The 15,153-nt window shown below is 44.2% G+C and overlaps 1 protein-coding gene across 8 annotated transcripts in view; it reads right to left on the reverse strand.

Annotated features, from left to right (window-relative positions):
* The window catches only part of NR2C2 (nuclear receptor subfamily 2 group C member 2), a 135,023-nt gene that overhangs the window by 75,649 nt on the left and 44,221 nt on the right, over positions 1 to 15,153 (reverse strand). For all 8 annotated transcript variants that reach the window (XM_053293761.1, XM_053293755.1, XM_053293756.1 and 5 more), the window contains 3 exons: positions 9,924 to 10,026; positions 5,253 to 5,432; positions 2,753 to 2,900 (listed from right to left, as the gene is read on the reverse strand). In XM_053293761.1, the coding sequence (XP_053149736.1) occupies positions 2,753 to 2,900; positions 5,253 to 5,432; positions 9,924 to 10,026 (431 nt within the window). The remainder of the gene's footprint in view (positions 1 to 2,752; positions 2,901 to 5,252; positions 5,433 to 9,923; positions 10,027 to 15,153) is intronic.

Raw genomic sequence — 15,153 nt, forward strand, 5'->3', positions numbered from 1 at the left:
CCCGAAAGGGCTCACAATGTAAAAAAAGAAACATAAGATAGATACCAGCAGCAGTCACTGGAGGGATGCTGTGCTGGGGATGGCTGGAAGAGCTAATATAAGATTAACTTATATTTTATTTATTTATTTATCTATTTATCTATTTATTTATTTACACACTCCTTGTGATAATATTGTTAGTCAGTACAACTATCTGATACAGATAATTAAACTGGGTTTTTGTTGTTAGAAAAAATTAACTAGCAATATTGCTTTTTTAGAATTGCCTCTGAGGAAGAGCATTTTGGGCTTGAAATGCATAAGGCAATACTGAATAAACCCATTGAAAATTTACTAACAAAAAGAGATCCTGACTAAAACTATTGAAAATCATCAGCACATTTGGGAGTCCTTTCTGCAATATTTTGTTAGCCATCTTTTCCACTTTTTTCTCCCCCTCTTTCCCCACTTCACATCCTGGTGACACTGGAAAGAACAAGGGGAGAAAAATTATAAGTAGAACTAAGCAGAACTTTCTACTTCTTTTAACATGGTGACTCTTTCCTAGGACCCCTTCCCATATGCTTGGAATTTGGTTTGTAAACTGTCAGCACATGGATTACAAAGGGGTGCTACCTATGCTTCGAATGACTGCCATTTTGAAACATGACGGATTGGGGGGGGGGGCGGAATACCTTTGTCAGAGTGCCTGGGGATTTCCTCCCATGTGCTGTGAATTTAGTTTGTAGTAGACTGTAAACAAGGAAATTATAGGGGACACACACACGTCAAAAAGTCTTCTCCTTTGGAAAGTCAACTAAAAATGGAGGTTGCTGGCGTGGAAGTCAGCTAAAAATGGAGGTTAAGCATGCAGCCTCAAACTGAAATATGCCTAAAGGAACTAATTGCAAGAAAAGGTAAAATGGCTAATTCTTAAAACTTCCAGGAAGTGTGTTATAGTTATGGAAAGTTATCAATAATACGTATAAACCACTTTTCAGCAAGAAATTCTCAAAGCAGCTTACATAGCAAAGTTATAAGAAAATGGGCTCACAATCTAAAAATAAACAAAACTAGCAACAGTCATGGGAAGGGCACCATGATGAGCTGCATAGGGACATTTGCTCTCTCCCTGCTAAATATAAGAGAACCATCATTTTAAATAGTGTCATTACGTCAGACTACTTATCCCATTTTTTTCTTTTTCATCTTTGCTCATGAGCCTGTAAAATGCAAGACTCATGAGCAAACTTGCTTGTTCCCATTATGTTCCCAACCTTCCCATTATGAATAAGAATGGAAGAAAACCCTTCTTCCTCGTATGCAACCAGATCTGCCCTGGTTGCATACGAAAGGGAGACTAGAAGTGTGAGCGCTGTAAGGTATTCCCCTTCGGGGATGGAGCCGCTCTGGGAAGAGCATCTAGGCTCCAAGTTCCTTCCCTGGCTTCTCCAAGATAGGGCTGAGAGAGATTCCTGCCTGCAACCTTGGAGAAGCCGCTGCCAGTCTGTGTAGACAATATTGAGTGAGATGGACCTATGGTCTGACTCAGTATATGGCAGTTTCCTATATGTTCCTTCTGTGTTATAATTATTTCAGCCCGGAGGAGAACTCCTAAGAGTTGGAATGTTCAACTCATGGTCATACAGGGAAGTTATCCAAAGGAAGGAACCAAGAGCAATGTGGAAATACCACAGTCTCTTAAAAAGAAGGTTCGACATACTAAAAGGTAAGGCATAATAACCACGTAAGAGGGTGGTGCTGGTGGCACTGAGAATGCTGGTCTTTGTTAGGGTTGATGAAGAAACTAGGACAGTGAGTGGAAGAAAATCATACTCTCAGTCCTGGAAGCTTAAGATTTCAACTTGTCTGAAATTTGTCTCACCAGATGAAACAACTATGTATAGCGCATTTCATCACAGGTCTTACTCACTAGTATGTGTTTAGGATTCCAGGTTTAAAGTGTGGATTTTAATTATTCTCCAATATTTTAAGTACCTAATAATACAAATTTTAGTATGTATTCTTATACATTATTTTTAAAGCATTCTATTTAGACCACATTAGAGAAATTCTGTGGTAACCTGTAACTCAAACAAGATACAGCATCAAATGAGAATGAGAGTGGTCACCAGTTTTCTACAGAACGTATGCAAAAATATTCCAATAACTGTATAGATCTTCTTCTGAAACCAGCTCTCTCTCTCTCTTCATATATGGTCCAGTCTGACCCAACATCGTGCTTGCAATTAAAATACAAAATAATGTAGCACTATAGCTACATTATGTTTTTGCATGATACAATAAAAATAATTGCATGTGACAAGTCTCTTGCCTCTGGGAGTTTGCAAATCTAAAGTATCATCCCAGCCTTGACAGTACAAGCCCCTTGCAGTGATGTCACTGTCCATACTAAGCTGTAATTATATTATATTATCTGAGGTTATATTTAATTGTATTTGCTGTAATTACTGATCATTGGCCGAAATAAACTAAAACTACTAAGCTGTAAATAAGAATAAAAGATTTTAGCTATGTTTACTGAATGTATCATGATTTAACATACATAATACCCAAGTATGTTTGGAAAGAGCCATATGGGATGTTTTACAATAGTGCATGAACACACAAGTATAGTTCCCTCAAAGCTAGGCCTTGTCTTAAGTTTCCATTTAGTTAGCTTTCAAACATATCTTCTGGTTCTGTGGGTTAAACATCTGTTTTCACAAGAGCTAGATTACATACAACTCAAAGTGATCCATTTGCTACTTACCTAGTCCCATCTTTATCAGCTACAAAAGTCGGGGTTGCTATTAGAGGACTTCTCAAGTCCTTTCTGATATAGATTTTTTCTGTTGAAGCAGCACAGTTGGTTGGTTTCTCACGCTGCACATCAAAAGGCTTCCTTTCACTCTGTACAGCTACAACACAATGTACAAAAACAGAGATTTGAAAGAAAATTATTCATCCAGACTTAAAACTGTAGATTCTTAAAAGCAAGACTTCAACATGCCTAATACCTCAGTTTATTTTGGTTTCATCTGAGGGACAGCTTTGTACTAGTTCTGGGTCTACCTGACCCAGACACAGCAGGATCAATAAATGTAGTTGCTACCCATAAGACAGTTTCTAGTTGAACTGTCTCTGATCTTATTGCCTCTAACTTTCAGGTCCATCCTTTAGTCTTGGAGGAAGTTACTAGTTTGCACTTGTCGCGTCACACCATGCCACATTTATTAATGCCACATTAATACTAATGTGTTTCCATGCTCTGCCCTGATTACCTGCATACTGGATCTCATACCTTGCATTTGCTCATTTGTTTGAATGAGGCCTAGACCTCTTGGGTTTCTGTAAATAAGCCCCTGTATCTATCTATCTATCTATCTATCTATCTATCATACGCTAAGGACGTATGTGGCAAGCCCCTCCCTCACAGTGCTTTATCAATTGGAGATAGCAGAACAGAAGCACCATGGTGATTGGGCAGTGGGGATTCCATATGCAGATAGGGAAAAGGAGCGGGCAGAGGGCAAGTGAGTGAGCAAGTGGTGGGGAAGGGGTGACAGAGTAGATGGCTGACACTGAGCAATAAAGCAGGGGCTGGCGGCGGGGAGGGGGGGGCAAGGAGAGCAACAAGGTCCTAGTGCACAGATGCTCTATGTGGGTTCAGCTAGTTGTTGTTAATATTCACAAACCTCTTCTGTAAATAAGCCTTGTATTATATTTCTAAAACCTCTGCATTATTGTAAATAGGATTTCTGTGCTTGCAAATCCCTATGCATGGAGAAGGCGCAAGGTCAAAAGTTCATCTTGTTTTTCTGTAGTTTCACATTTGGTTTAGCAGTTTGACAGTTGATTTTTTTAAAGGTATTTTTAAAAATGGAGGGAATTTTTGTTTGTTCTGATTGGCAGGGCAGAGAAACTGTTGCGCGGGAAGCATACATATATAGGATTTGAGAGTAGAGAGAGTCTGCTGGAGAGAGGCAGAGCTGGCAGTTGGAGAAGAAAGTCGGAGTCCAAGAGAGCAGTCAAGAGTGAGCGGTCAGCAAGAAGAGAAGTTGCAAGAGAAGCACAGCTGAAATCACTAGAAGAAAAAGAAAAGCCAGGCTGAACTGAGCCCCAGACTGGTGCTATAACCAGGACAAGGACTGCCCAGCAAGCCAGAAGCTGGGGGGAAAGAGCACTCTGTGTAGGGACCAGTATAGAGCCAGGTAATAGATACGTTATTCCAGCTTTTTAAATTTTCCCTGACATGCTCTGTAAGTAACTGTTTTGAGTGTATATTTTTGTTGCAAAAGTAATGTTTTAATTAAATCGATTTTTCTGAAAGTAAAACTTGCTTGGTATATAAAAATTAGAGGCATTTTGATTTGTCTCCATCCCACACCTATAAGCCTTTCCACTACTGGAGTTTTTTTGTTTTGGTAATTTTTGAAGGGCTGTTGCAGTGGACTCAGCCATACAAAAAGTCTACTTGGTGGCAGCAGCAAAAGGTTAGGAGGAATAGAGAGCTGTTCCTCCACAGCTCATTAGTTAACATACTGCCCTTTTCAAGAGCCCCTGCAGTATCTCTGAGCTCAACATACAACTTTCACTATGAATAATCTTACTTTTTTGTTAGATGACCATACCTCATCTACTACTGGAACAATAAACACAATTTAATGAGGTTTTGCACACGACTGTTGGTTGGGTGAGTGGGGAGGGATGGCAGGATTGAATCTACTTCCCCCCCACGGACAATCTATGCACTCCTTTATGGCGCATGGGTGTGTGCCCACACGATCCACGCTGCTCCATGCAGCACAGACCTCTGGAGGCAGAGGCTAGTTTTCTCAGCCTCCAGGATTCCCACAATGCACCATGTAACCAGCACGGTGCATTGGAGTCCGGCGCTCTAGGCACTCGACTGTATGCTTGGGCTACATGTAGCCTGAGCATACTCACAGACCTGAAGGTTAGTTCCTGGGCTTGCGGGGGAGGCAGCATCAGGATCACTCGCGATCCCGGGACTATACATGAGCAGCCATTTCCAGTCAGGGCTGCCCAAGCCAGGGTTTGGTTGCTCATGTGCACAGACTCAATGTAAGAGTTTAGAAGAGGAAAGGTTAAAGAAATTCTGACTTGAGATAATGAAAAAATTGCAGCGAATAACAATAGAGATGTGTTTTAATCTTCATCATAGAGAAGAAAAAACCCCTAAACTATATTTAACAGAACTGAGCGTTAGCAAATTTATCCCTTGATAAACAAAAGTACTGAAGACTCACATTCCATTTTCATTCCCATCTCGAGGCATTTTTTTAGCCGACAAAACTGGCAGCGATTCCGATGGTGTTTATTGATGATACAGTCCTGGTTACTACGGCAACTGTAAGTCAGGTTTTTCCTCACACTCCTTTTAAAGAAGCCTTTGCATCCCTCGCAACTGACAGCACCATAGTGACGACCTAAAAAAGAAAAAATACACAACTGCTATGACTAGAAAGTAGATTTTAAAACTATGTTACATGCAAAGCATACTGTTCAGTGGTTCTTTGGGTTTGCTTTTCAGTCTTCTCACATTTTTGATAGAAATGAAATCCCATTACATGCCACTTAGTGATATTTTTGCAAGAAGAAAATTCTCAAGGATAAAAGCATCTGCCAGCATTTTAAGAAGACTTACATAATATCGCTGCCTGTCCTATGTTATTTTATTAGGATTAAACTTTATTTTGTGCTTAAACCCATTAGGGCTGTACTTAGTGGAGTGCTAAAAAGCCCACTAACATTGGAAAGAGTAATTCTGTTACAGACGGGGTAAAGAGAAACATTACACTAGGGAGAAACAGATTTTTGGGAGGGTTTTTAGTGCCCTTTCTTTAAGCAGAGGTTGCTGGCAGTGTTCGGAATGAGTTTTGTTCTGGGCAGCAGTATCAAGGCAGTGTGTGCACACATGCATTCAGAGTGGGACCTTCCTGACTCAACCTGAGAGGATCTAAAATTAACTGAGTGGACATCAAAAAATGCGTGACCGCACACACACTTGCACACCTTAGAGGGAACACTGGTTACTGGTTATTGTTAAATGGTAATCAGTTGACTAAGGTTATAAGGATAGTCAAAATGGCAAGATAGCCCCCCATGCTGCTTGTAACATTTTATATTTAAAATATAAAGGGGATAGGAAGAAATTCACAGGATACCTAACCCTATACTAGAGATCAGATTTTGTCATTTTGTATCAATCCATAAATGTTAAGGAAGAAGGGAATCCGGACTATATTACACTTTTATCCCAAATAGTTCAAGAAACAAGGAGAGATGGGACTGAAGGAAGACCTACACTTAATCCAACCGAATAGGAGCTTGAGTCTATTTTAGGGACTACTCCATAGCATAGTGGGCATAAAAAAACTATACTTTTCCATCACTATTGAGTCTGCACAGTGCAGGCCAGCAGAACTGTTTAGTAGCCAGAGACTTTCATTTGTATTCATTCAGACATGGATTCCAGGGTTTTTACAGTATCCAGTGACTTGCCTCAGGCATCATCAGGTCTTGTTATGGATTCATTTCAGGTTGTTCAGCCTGAGGATGTGGACAAAATCCTTGGTAACAAAAGGGTATGTTCATGTACTCTTGATCCTTGCTCAGCTTGGCTGATAAAACCTGCTTGAAGGGAGACGGCCAAATGGCTGGAGGCTATAATTAATGCCTTGTTGAGGGAGAGCAGTTTACATGCTCTTCTTAAAGAGGAAATTGTAAGACACTTGCTGAAGAAGGATCATGGTGTTTTTTTTAAAAAAAAACCTATAAGACTGTTTCTAATCTCTCCTTATGCAAGGTAACAGAGCATGTGCTAACATCTCAGCTGAAGAGGGTTTGGGGTAAGACATTCAATTTAGATCCATTTCAATCTGGCTTCCATCCTGAGTTCAGGACCAACATTGCCTTGGTAGCTTTGGTGGATTAGACAGGGGAAGTGTGTCAATTGATTCTGCTGGATTTCTCAACAGCTTCCGATGCCATTGACCACAATATCCTTCTGGACTGCTAAGGGAGGTTGGGGCAAGGAGGTTCAGTTTTGTACTGCTTCCAGTCCTACCGTGAAGGGGAGGGGTCCAGAATGTGTTACTGGGGGACTACTGCTTGGCTCCACAGCCAATGGCCTTTAGGATTCCCACAGGGGTCAATCCTGTCTCCCATGTTGTTTAACATCTACAATAAACTGTTGAGAGAGGATGTCAAGAGATCTGGGCTGCAGTGTCATCAGTACATGGGTTTCTATATCACTATGTCATCAAATCCTAAGGAGGTGATGGACATCCTGAGCCAGAGATGAGAGGCCATGATGTGTTGGATGTGGGCTAGCAAGTGGAGATTTACCATATATAATCGAGTATAAGCCGAATTTTTCAGCACCCAAAATGTGCTGAAATAATCAGCCTCGGCTTATACTCGAGTCATCTATCTGCCCGTGCTAAAATGTCCTGTAATAAAGTACATACTGGTCACAATATACCCCACTGATGTCTCAATTAATGTAATTTTATTGGCATTTATTTTGATTATTGAAACTCACCAGTAGCTGCTGCATTTCCCACCCTAGGCTTATACTGAGGGACCGCCTGCTCCCAAGGGTTGCTGCCCGCCAGACGAGGACATCTGAGGGGGCCCTGCTCCGGGTGCCGACAATGAGGGAGGCCAGGCTGTCGTGCACTCGGGAAAGGGCCTTCTCTGTTGCTGCTCCTAGACTCTGGAATGCTCTCCCAGTGGCCATTCGTTCCTCGGACTCCATCACGGCTTTTAGAAAGCTTGTAAAGACTTGGCTTTTTACCCAGGCTTTTACATAGTTTTACTGAGGCTTCTGTGTGTTTTTATCTGTTGTATTGTTTTTATGGCTGTTTTTATATGTTTTTAGCTTGATGTTTTTTTAATTGCTTTTTTATTGTATGTTTTAATTTTTGTAAATCACCTTGGGGTTGTGTTTTTAACGAAAGGCGGTATAGAAATGTAAAAATAAATAAAATAAAATAAATACTCGAGTCAATCAGTTTTTTGGTTTCTTAGGTAAAATTAGGTACCTCGGCTTATATTCGGATCGGCTTATACCAGAGTATATACGGTAATCCAGACAAGACAGAAGGCACTTACTTTGTTTGGGTCGGCCTATTATGGATGGGGTTGCACTCCTTCTAAGTGAACAGGTGCACAGTCTGGGGGTTCTCCTGGACTTGGCTTTGTTCCTGCAGGGTCAAGTTGAGAGGGCCTCACTCCCATACACTGATGCCTGCAGAAGCTTGGTTGTCATGCATGTGGGACAGGACCTTCTTCATGATTGCCTTCAGGACTGGAGAGGAGATATGTATGTCCTCCCTCCCAGTTTTCTAGAAGCAGTTAAAGACCACCTGATTTAATTGGGCTTTTGGCTAGGGAGTGTAGGGTTCTTCTCTGATTAGCATGGTCTATGACTTAGACTTTGATTGCTGTTTTTAATTATTTATTGCTTTAACAGGATATTGTGGTTTGAGTTGTTATACTCTGACCCAGAGTCTGACAAAGGGCAGTCTAAAAATCTAAAAATAAAGCATATTCACTTGGTGCTGTATACAACGTTTTCAAAATACTAGAACTGAAAAAGTAGTTCTATCTGACATAATCCTCAGCAAGGCTTAATTTTATGATGGCAAGTACTAAAATGATTTTAAATTTATTTTAATTTTGTTTTAAGAGTTGTTTATCTGTTTTTATATTTGTGAACCACCTAGAGCCATCTGGGTAAGGTGGTATAAAAATCAAATAAATAAAAAGTAATGCATTTTCTGCAGATTCAACACTTGTCAACACTTGACCAGGGGTCATCCCATGAAATTTATTGCCAGGAAATCTAGGACCAACCAACGGAAGTACTTTTTCACACAGCACATAATCAACTTGTGGAATTCTCTGCCACAAGATGTGGTGACAGTCAAAACCTGGATGGCTTTAAGAGGGGTTTGGATAACTTTATGGAGGAGAGGTCTATCATTAGCTACTAGTTGGAGGGCTAAAGGCCACCTCCAGCCTCGAAGGCAGGATGCCTCTGAGTACCAGTTGCAGGGGAGTAACAGCAGGAGAGAGGGCATGCCCTCAACTCCTGCCTGTGGCTTCCAGAGGCATCTGGTGGGCCAGTATGTGAAACAGGATGCTGGACTAGATGGGCCTTGGGCCTGATCCAGCAGGGCTGTTCTTATGTTCTTATGTCAAGTCCAAGAATATTTGAGTTGCAAGCTTGCATTTTGTACACAAAGAGATTAGGGTACATAACAGTTCTCCTTGAAGTCCATTTTAGCCCGCTTTGTTTTGGATTTTTTTGAAGGAGAGCTAGTCTTGTGGTAGCAAGCATGACTTGTCCCCTTAGCTAAGCAGGGTCCGCCCTGGTTGCATATAAAAGGGAGACTAGAAGTGTGAGCACTATGAGATCTTCCCCTCAGGGGATGGAGCCGCTTTGGGAAGAGCAGAAGGTTCCAAATTCCCTCCCTGGCTTCTCCAAGATAGGGCTGAGAGAGATTCCTGCCTGCAACCTTGGAGAAGCCGCTGCCAGTCTGTGAAGACAATACAGAGCTAGATAGACCAATGGTCTGACTCAGTATATGGCAGCTTCCTATGTTCTTCCTATGAAGCTGCTGTGCCAAGCACATGCCAATACAGCCAGGAAATTCATGTCAACCAGAGACCCTCCTTCCCACATCACCTAGGAATACATGGCAACTCATTCTTTACCAGGCTCCTAGCAGACAGGCCCTCTCAGAATTAACAGAGCCATTTCCCACTGGACAATATCTAAGTTGGGCTGTGTGAGAACATTATAGAATCAAACTTATATGCTTAACAAACATATGTCCCAACTGACATTTTGATAGTATAAATTATTACAGTCAACTGCTCATATTATACAGAATAACTATCTAACATACCTGATGCTTTGTCTCCACAGACAACACAATATTCTATTACTTGTGGTCTCTGGACATCAGTTTTAGCCAACAAACGTTCCACAGAGGCAGAATCTGTCACAATCTAAAATGATACATTAGAAAGTTCAGTACATTAGAAAGTTTAGTACTATTTCAATCTTAAATTCAGAAAGAGCTGTCCCAGTACTTAACTTGAATGTTAACCATTATTTTTAACTTGAAGGAGTCTTTTAAAAAAAGAGTTACATGTTTTCTCATCTAAAAACAGAAAGAAACATTCTGAATGTTGAAAGGGGCAGCATTAATTCATATGTATGTATTCAAAACCTTCATATTTATTCTTAAAAATCATTCCAAAACTTGTGGTAAACAGAAGTACTATTATTTCACACAAAAGGCAGAGCTATTATATATTTTGAAGGGTTTGTGGGAGTGTTTGTGTGAAAGCAACTCATACTTCCTGATTACCAACAGATACTACATTTTGCATGCACAATCCTGCCACTTAAATGAACTGAATGAGAAACAGGTTGCTCACCTGTAATTTTTGATCTTTTGGTAATCAGATATCTTTCTCAATGTGGGCTTTGTACCAGCACAATATTACCAGCAGAAGGATTTCCAACTCCTTAAAGCACTCTGAAGCTCTGCCCCTTGCGTGCAGAGCGTACTCAGTAGCCTCGGCAGCAGAATGCTTCCCAGCTCATTTTCTGAACGGCTGCTGTTGGAAGAAGAACCTGGCCAAGTTGTTAAGGTAAGGAAGGTAAGTACATCCAAAGAGTTCAGAGGCTGGGTGGATATTAATCATACTGGATCACCAAAGATCAAACGTTACAGGTGAACAAACTGCTTGTCTTAGTAGTTATCTAGTACCCTTCACAATATGGGTGACTAGCAAGCTCTCCTTGGAAGGAGGTAAGTTTGAGGATGCTTATTGAGAGAAAACATTCTTTAGTACAGCCCACCGCACATCAGATTTCTAAGGCATAATGCTTAACAAAAGGTAAGGGCCAGTGGGTAAATGCACCAGTCCCAGAGTGATTTATGCATGTGATTTATACAATGATGTATGCACCAGTCCCAGAGTTGGATGGACAGGTTGCAAAGAAACCTGGAAACTGTGCTGCCTTGGTGATTGATGTAAGCGATGGCAGGGGTATTGTCTAGTAGAACCTAGACCATTTGGCCCCTCAGTACTGGCAGAAAGGACTTCATAGTTGGTAGTATAGTTAAGATTTCCAGAAAATTTATATGGAGAAGTGACTGATGGTGGTTCCAGAGGCCTTTTGCCCAATGTTCCGCACCCATCCTATCAAGGAAGCATCCGTCATGAGAGTCAATGTGGCGGCAGGAGGATGGAATGGGACACCCACTGTGAGGTTCTCCAGGAAGGTCCACCACAGCAGGGAGTCCAGTATGGTTTGTGGCAGCAGGAGCTGCCTGTGCTCAACATCCAAATTCGGTCTGAAAGTTGAGAGGAGTCACATCTGGAGACGTCACATGGAAAGCCTGGCATGATGGATGGCAGCCATGCAAGAAGCCATCAGCCCAAAGAGGTGTTGGATGGATTGCACTTCCTGAGTGGATTCTGAATGGAAAGAATGAACCATATGTCGGAGGGGGACCCATCTTTCTTCTGGAAGAAAGGTGCACTTCAACTTAGTGTCCAACACTGAGCCGATGTACGTCAGACTTCTGGAGGTACGAGGACAGACTTCTTGAGATTTACTTAGACATCGAGATCTTCTAAAAGTGTGAGTACTAGTTGGACATAGCTGATCAGCAGAGATTTGTCTGGGAAGGTGACCAGCCAGTTGTCCAAGTACAGGAAGACTGAGACACCTTCTGTCCCGAGGTGGGTGATAATAGCATTCATACATTTGTAAAGATGTGGGGGGCCATAGAGAGACCAAAAGGGAGAACTGTATAGTGGTAGACTTGGTCTACCATGGTGAACCAAAGGTACTTTTTGTGTCTCGGTCGAATCACCATGTGGAAATAAGTGTCTCTGAGGTCCAGTGTGGTGAGCCACTCTTTCTCTGCTAGAAGGGGAAGCTACTGATAGAAAGTCAGCATCTGAAATTTTTTCATATAGATGAATTTGTTCAGGAAACTGAGGTCTAGAATGGGCCAGAGATCACCACCTCTTTTGGGTATTTGGCAATACGTGGAGTAAAAGTCTGCCCATTGGTCTTTTTATGAAACATGTTCTATTGCCCCTTTGGACAACAGTTTCTGGACTTCCACTAGCAATGTAGAAGTTGCTACATTGGAAGGAAGAAGGGAACAGCTTGGGTGGGACACTGAAGTGCTGTCTTTTGCCTCTGCCCCACCTCTCCTCCAGGTTTGTTGGATCTCCTTTGGGCTGCTGCTGCTGGGGCTCTGCTGCTATATAGGGCAGGCTGGCCCAAGGGCTTGGGGGAAGGAAGAAGGGAACAGCCTGGGTGGGGCACTGACTGTGCTGTCTTTTGCCTCTACCTCACCTCTCCTCCAGGTGTGTTGGATCTCATTGGGGCTTCTGCTGCTGGGGCTCTGCTGCTATATAGGGCAGGCTGGCCCAAGGGCGCGAGCCTCTTGGCGAGAGCACAAGGGCTCTCGTCCTTGTGGCAAGCTGCCGGGGGCCCGGAAGACCTTCCTTCCTGTTACCAAGAAGTCAGCAAGAGTTGAGTCTGGATTTGGTTTTTTATTAAACCAAGGAGCTGTGGTAGTTAGTCTGAGGAGATGTGTCTGGGAGAGCAGAAAAATGGGGATGGAGTGGGGGCAGCAATATCACAGGTAGCGGGCAGAGGGAGGTATGGCGGTGGGAGTTGGGCAGGCCATTACAGGGGGAAACAGTCCAGGCAATTAAGGCCTATTCCTTTTTCCAGCTCTTCTCCCAACCCTCTGACCCCAGGGAGCTCTGAGAACACTCCCTCGAGGATTAGGGTGCTGCTGCTGAATGCCAGGTCAGTTAGTTCTAAAACATCTCTCATCCACGATCTGATTGTGGATGAGTATGCTGACCTGGTATGTGTGACAGAGATCTGGTTGGCTGAGCTGGGATGGGTTGGTCTCTCTCAGCTCTGTCCTCCAGGTTTCCAGATCACACAACAGCCCCGCCTCGAGGGTCGGGGAGGGGGTGTTGCAGTCATCTATCAAGAGATCCTCCCTGTTTCCAGATGCCCAGTCAGGCAATCTTAGAATTCTGAGTGCTTGTCCTTGAGGGTGGGCCTCCGAGATAGGCTGGGGATTCTGCTGGTGTACTGACCACCCCTATGCACTTCAGTCTCCCTACCTGAGCTGGTGGGGGTGGTCTCGAAGGTAGCTTTGGGTTCCCCCAAGCTTATTATTTTGGGGGATTTCAATGTTCATGCCGAGGCCCCCCTAGTGGGCGCGGCTCAGGATTTCATGGCCTCCATGGCAACCATGGGCCTGTCTTAGTTGGTATCGGGCCCTACCCACGTGGCAGGACATACTCTGGATCTGGCTTTTGCCGACTGGGAAATAAATGATCTGGAGGTGGGGGAATTTGAGACCACTCCCTTGTCTTGGACAGATCATCATCTGGTGGGGTTTAGTTTGACTGCTCCATCTGCCCTCTGCAGGGGTGGTGGGCCGATTAGGATGGTCCGCCCTGGAGGCTTATGGATCCGCTTGGATTCCAGATGGCCCTCGGGGAGTTCCCAGTGTCCAGAGCTGGTGACCCTGTCGAGGCCCTGGTCGATCTCTGGAAAGGAGAGACAGCCCGGGCTGTTGACACAGTTGCTCCTAAACGCCCTCTCCGGCTTGGTGGAGCCTGATCTGCTCCTTGGTTTTCCTCAGCGCTTAGGGTGATGAAAGAACTCGGACGACGGCTGGAACGACACTGGAAGAAGAGTCATGACGAATCTGACCGAACACAGGCTAGAGCCCATTTTAGGGACTATGCCGTGGCGGTGGGGGCGGCGAAGAAACGTTTTTTCTCCACCTCCATTGCATCTGCTCGGTGTAGACCAGCGGAGCTGTTTTGTGTGGTAAAAACACTGCTCCACACATCCCCCCTGGTAATGGGGGAGGAATCATCTACAGCCCGCTGTGATCAGTTTGCTTGTCACTTTGCAGATAGTCACTCACATCCGTGTTGGACTCCAGAGTTTGGGCAGTTCCAGCAGACGTGCCTCTGGTACCATCTAGTCCCGCTGTGTTGGATTCTTTTCAGTTGGTGTGGCCTGAGGATGTGGAAAAGATCCTGGGCAGTGTGCGGGCGACATCGTGTGCTCTTGATCCTTGCCCTTCATGGCTAATAAAAGGCGCCAGAGAGGGGACAGGTAGATGGTTGGAGGTGACTATTAATGCCTTATTAAGGGAGGGCAGGATGCCACCGTACCTCAAAGAGAAGGTGGTAAGACCACTACTAAAAAGCCCTCCCTTGATCCCTCCAACCTGGACAACTATAGACCGGTCTCTAACCGGCCCTTCTTGGGCAAGGTGATAGAGCATGTGGTGGCATCCCAGCTGCAGAGGGTCTTGGATGATACAGATTAGCTGGACCCTTTTCAATCTGGCTTTCGCCCTGGGTATGGGACTGAGACTGCCTTGGTCGCTCTAGTGGATGACCTACGCCGGGAACTAGATGGGGGAGTGCGTCCCTGTTGGTTCTGCTGGACCTCTCGGCGGCGTTCGATACCATTGACCATGGTATCCTTCTGGGCCACCTCTCGAGTATGGGAATCGGAGGCACTGAGTTGCAGTGGTTCCGGGCCTTTCTTGGGGGGAGGGTCCAGAAGGTGGTGCTGGGGGACTACTGCTCGGCTCCGTGGCCTCTGGCCTGTGGGGTCCCGCAGGGTTCGGTCTTGTCCCCCATGCTGTTTAACATCTACATGAAACCGCTGGGAGAGGTCATCTGGGGACTTGGACTGAGTTGTCAGCAATATGCGGATGACACGCAGCTCTATCTCTCCTTGTCATCTGATCCTAGGGAGGCGGTGGATTTCCTGAATCGGGGGCTGGAGGCCGTGATGGGTTGGATGTGGGCTAATAAACTGAAATTGAATCCGGATAAGACGGAGGTACTGTTGGTCAGTAGGAGAGCCAATTGGGATGAGGAGATTTTACCGGTTCTGGATGGGGTTGCACTCCCCATGAAAGAGCAAGTATGCAGCTTGGGGGTACTACTGGACAAGGCTCTGCTTTTGGAAGCTCAGGTGGAGGCGGTGGCCAGGGGTGCCTTTGCACAGCTTCGGCTAATGTGCCAGCTGTGTCCCTTTCTTGA

Source organism: Hemicordylus capensis, chromosome 2 (assembly GCF_027244095.1).
Source record: "Hemicordylus capensis ecotype Gifberg chromosome 2, rHemCap1.1.pri, whole genome shotgun sequence".
NCBI classification, from domain to species: Eukaryota; Metazoa; Chordata; class Lepidosauria; order Squamata; family Cordylidae; genus Hemicordylus; species Hemicordylus capensis.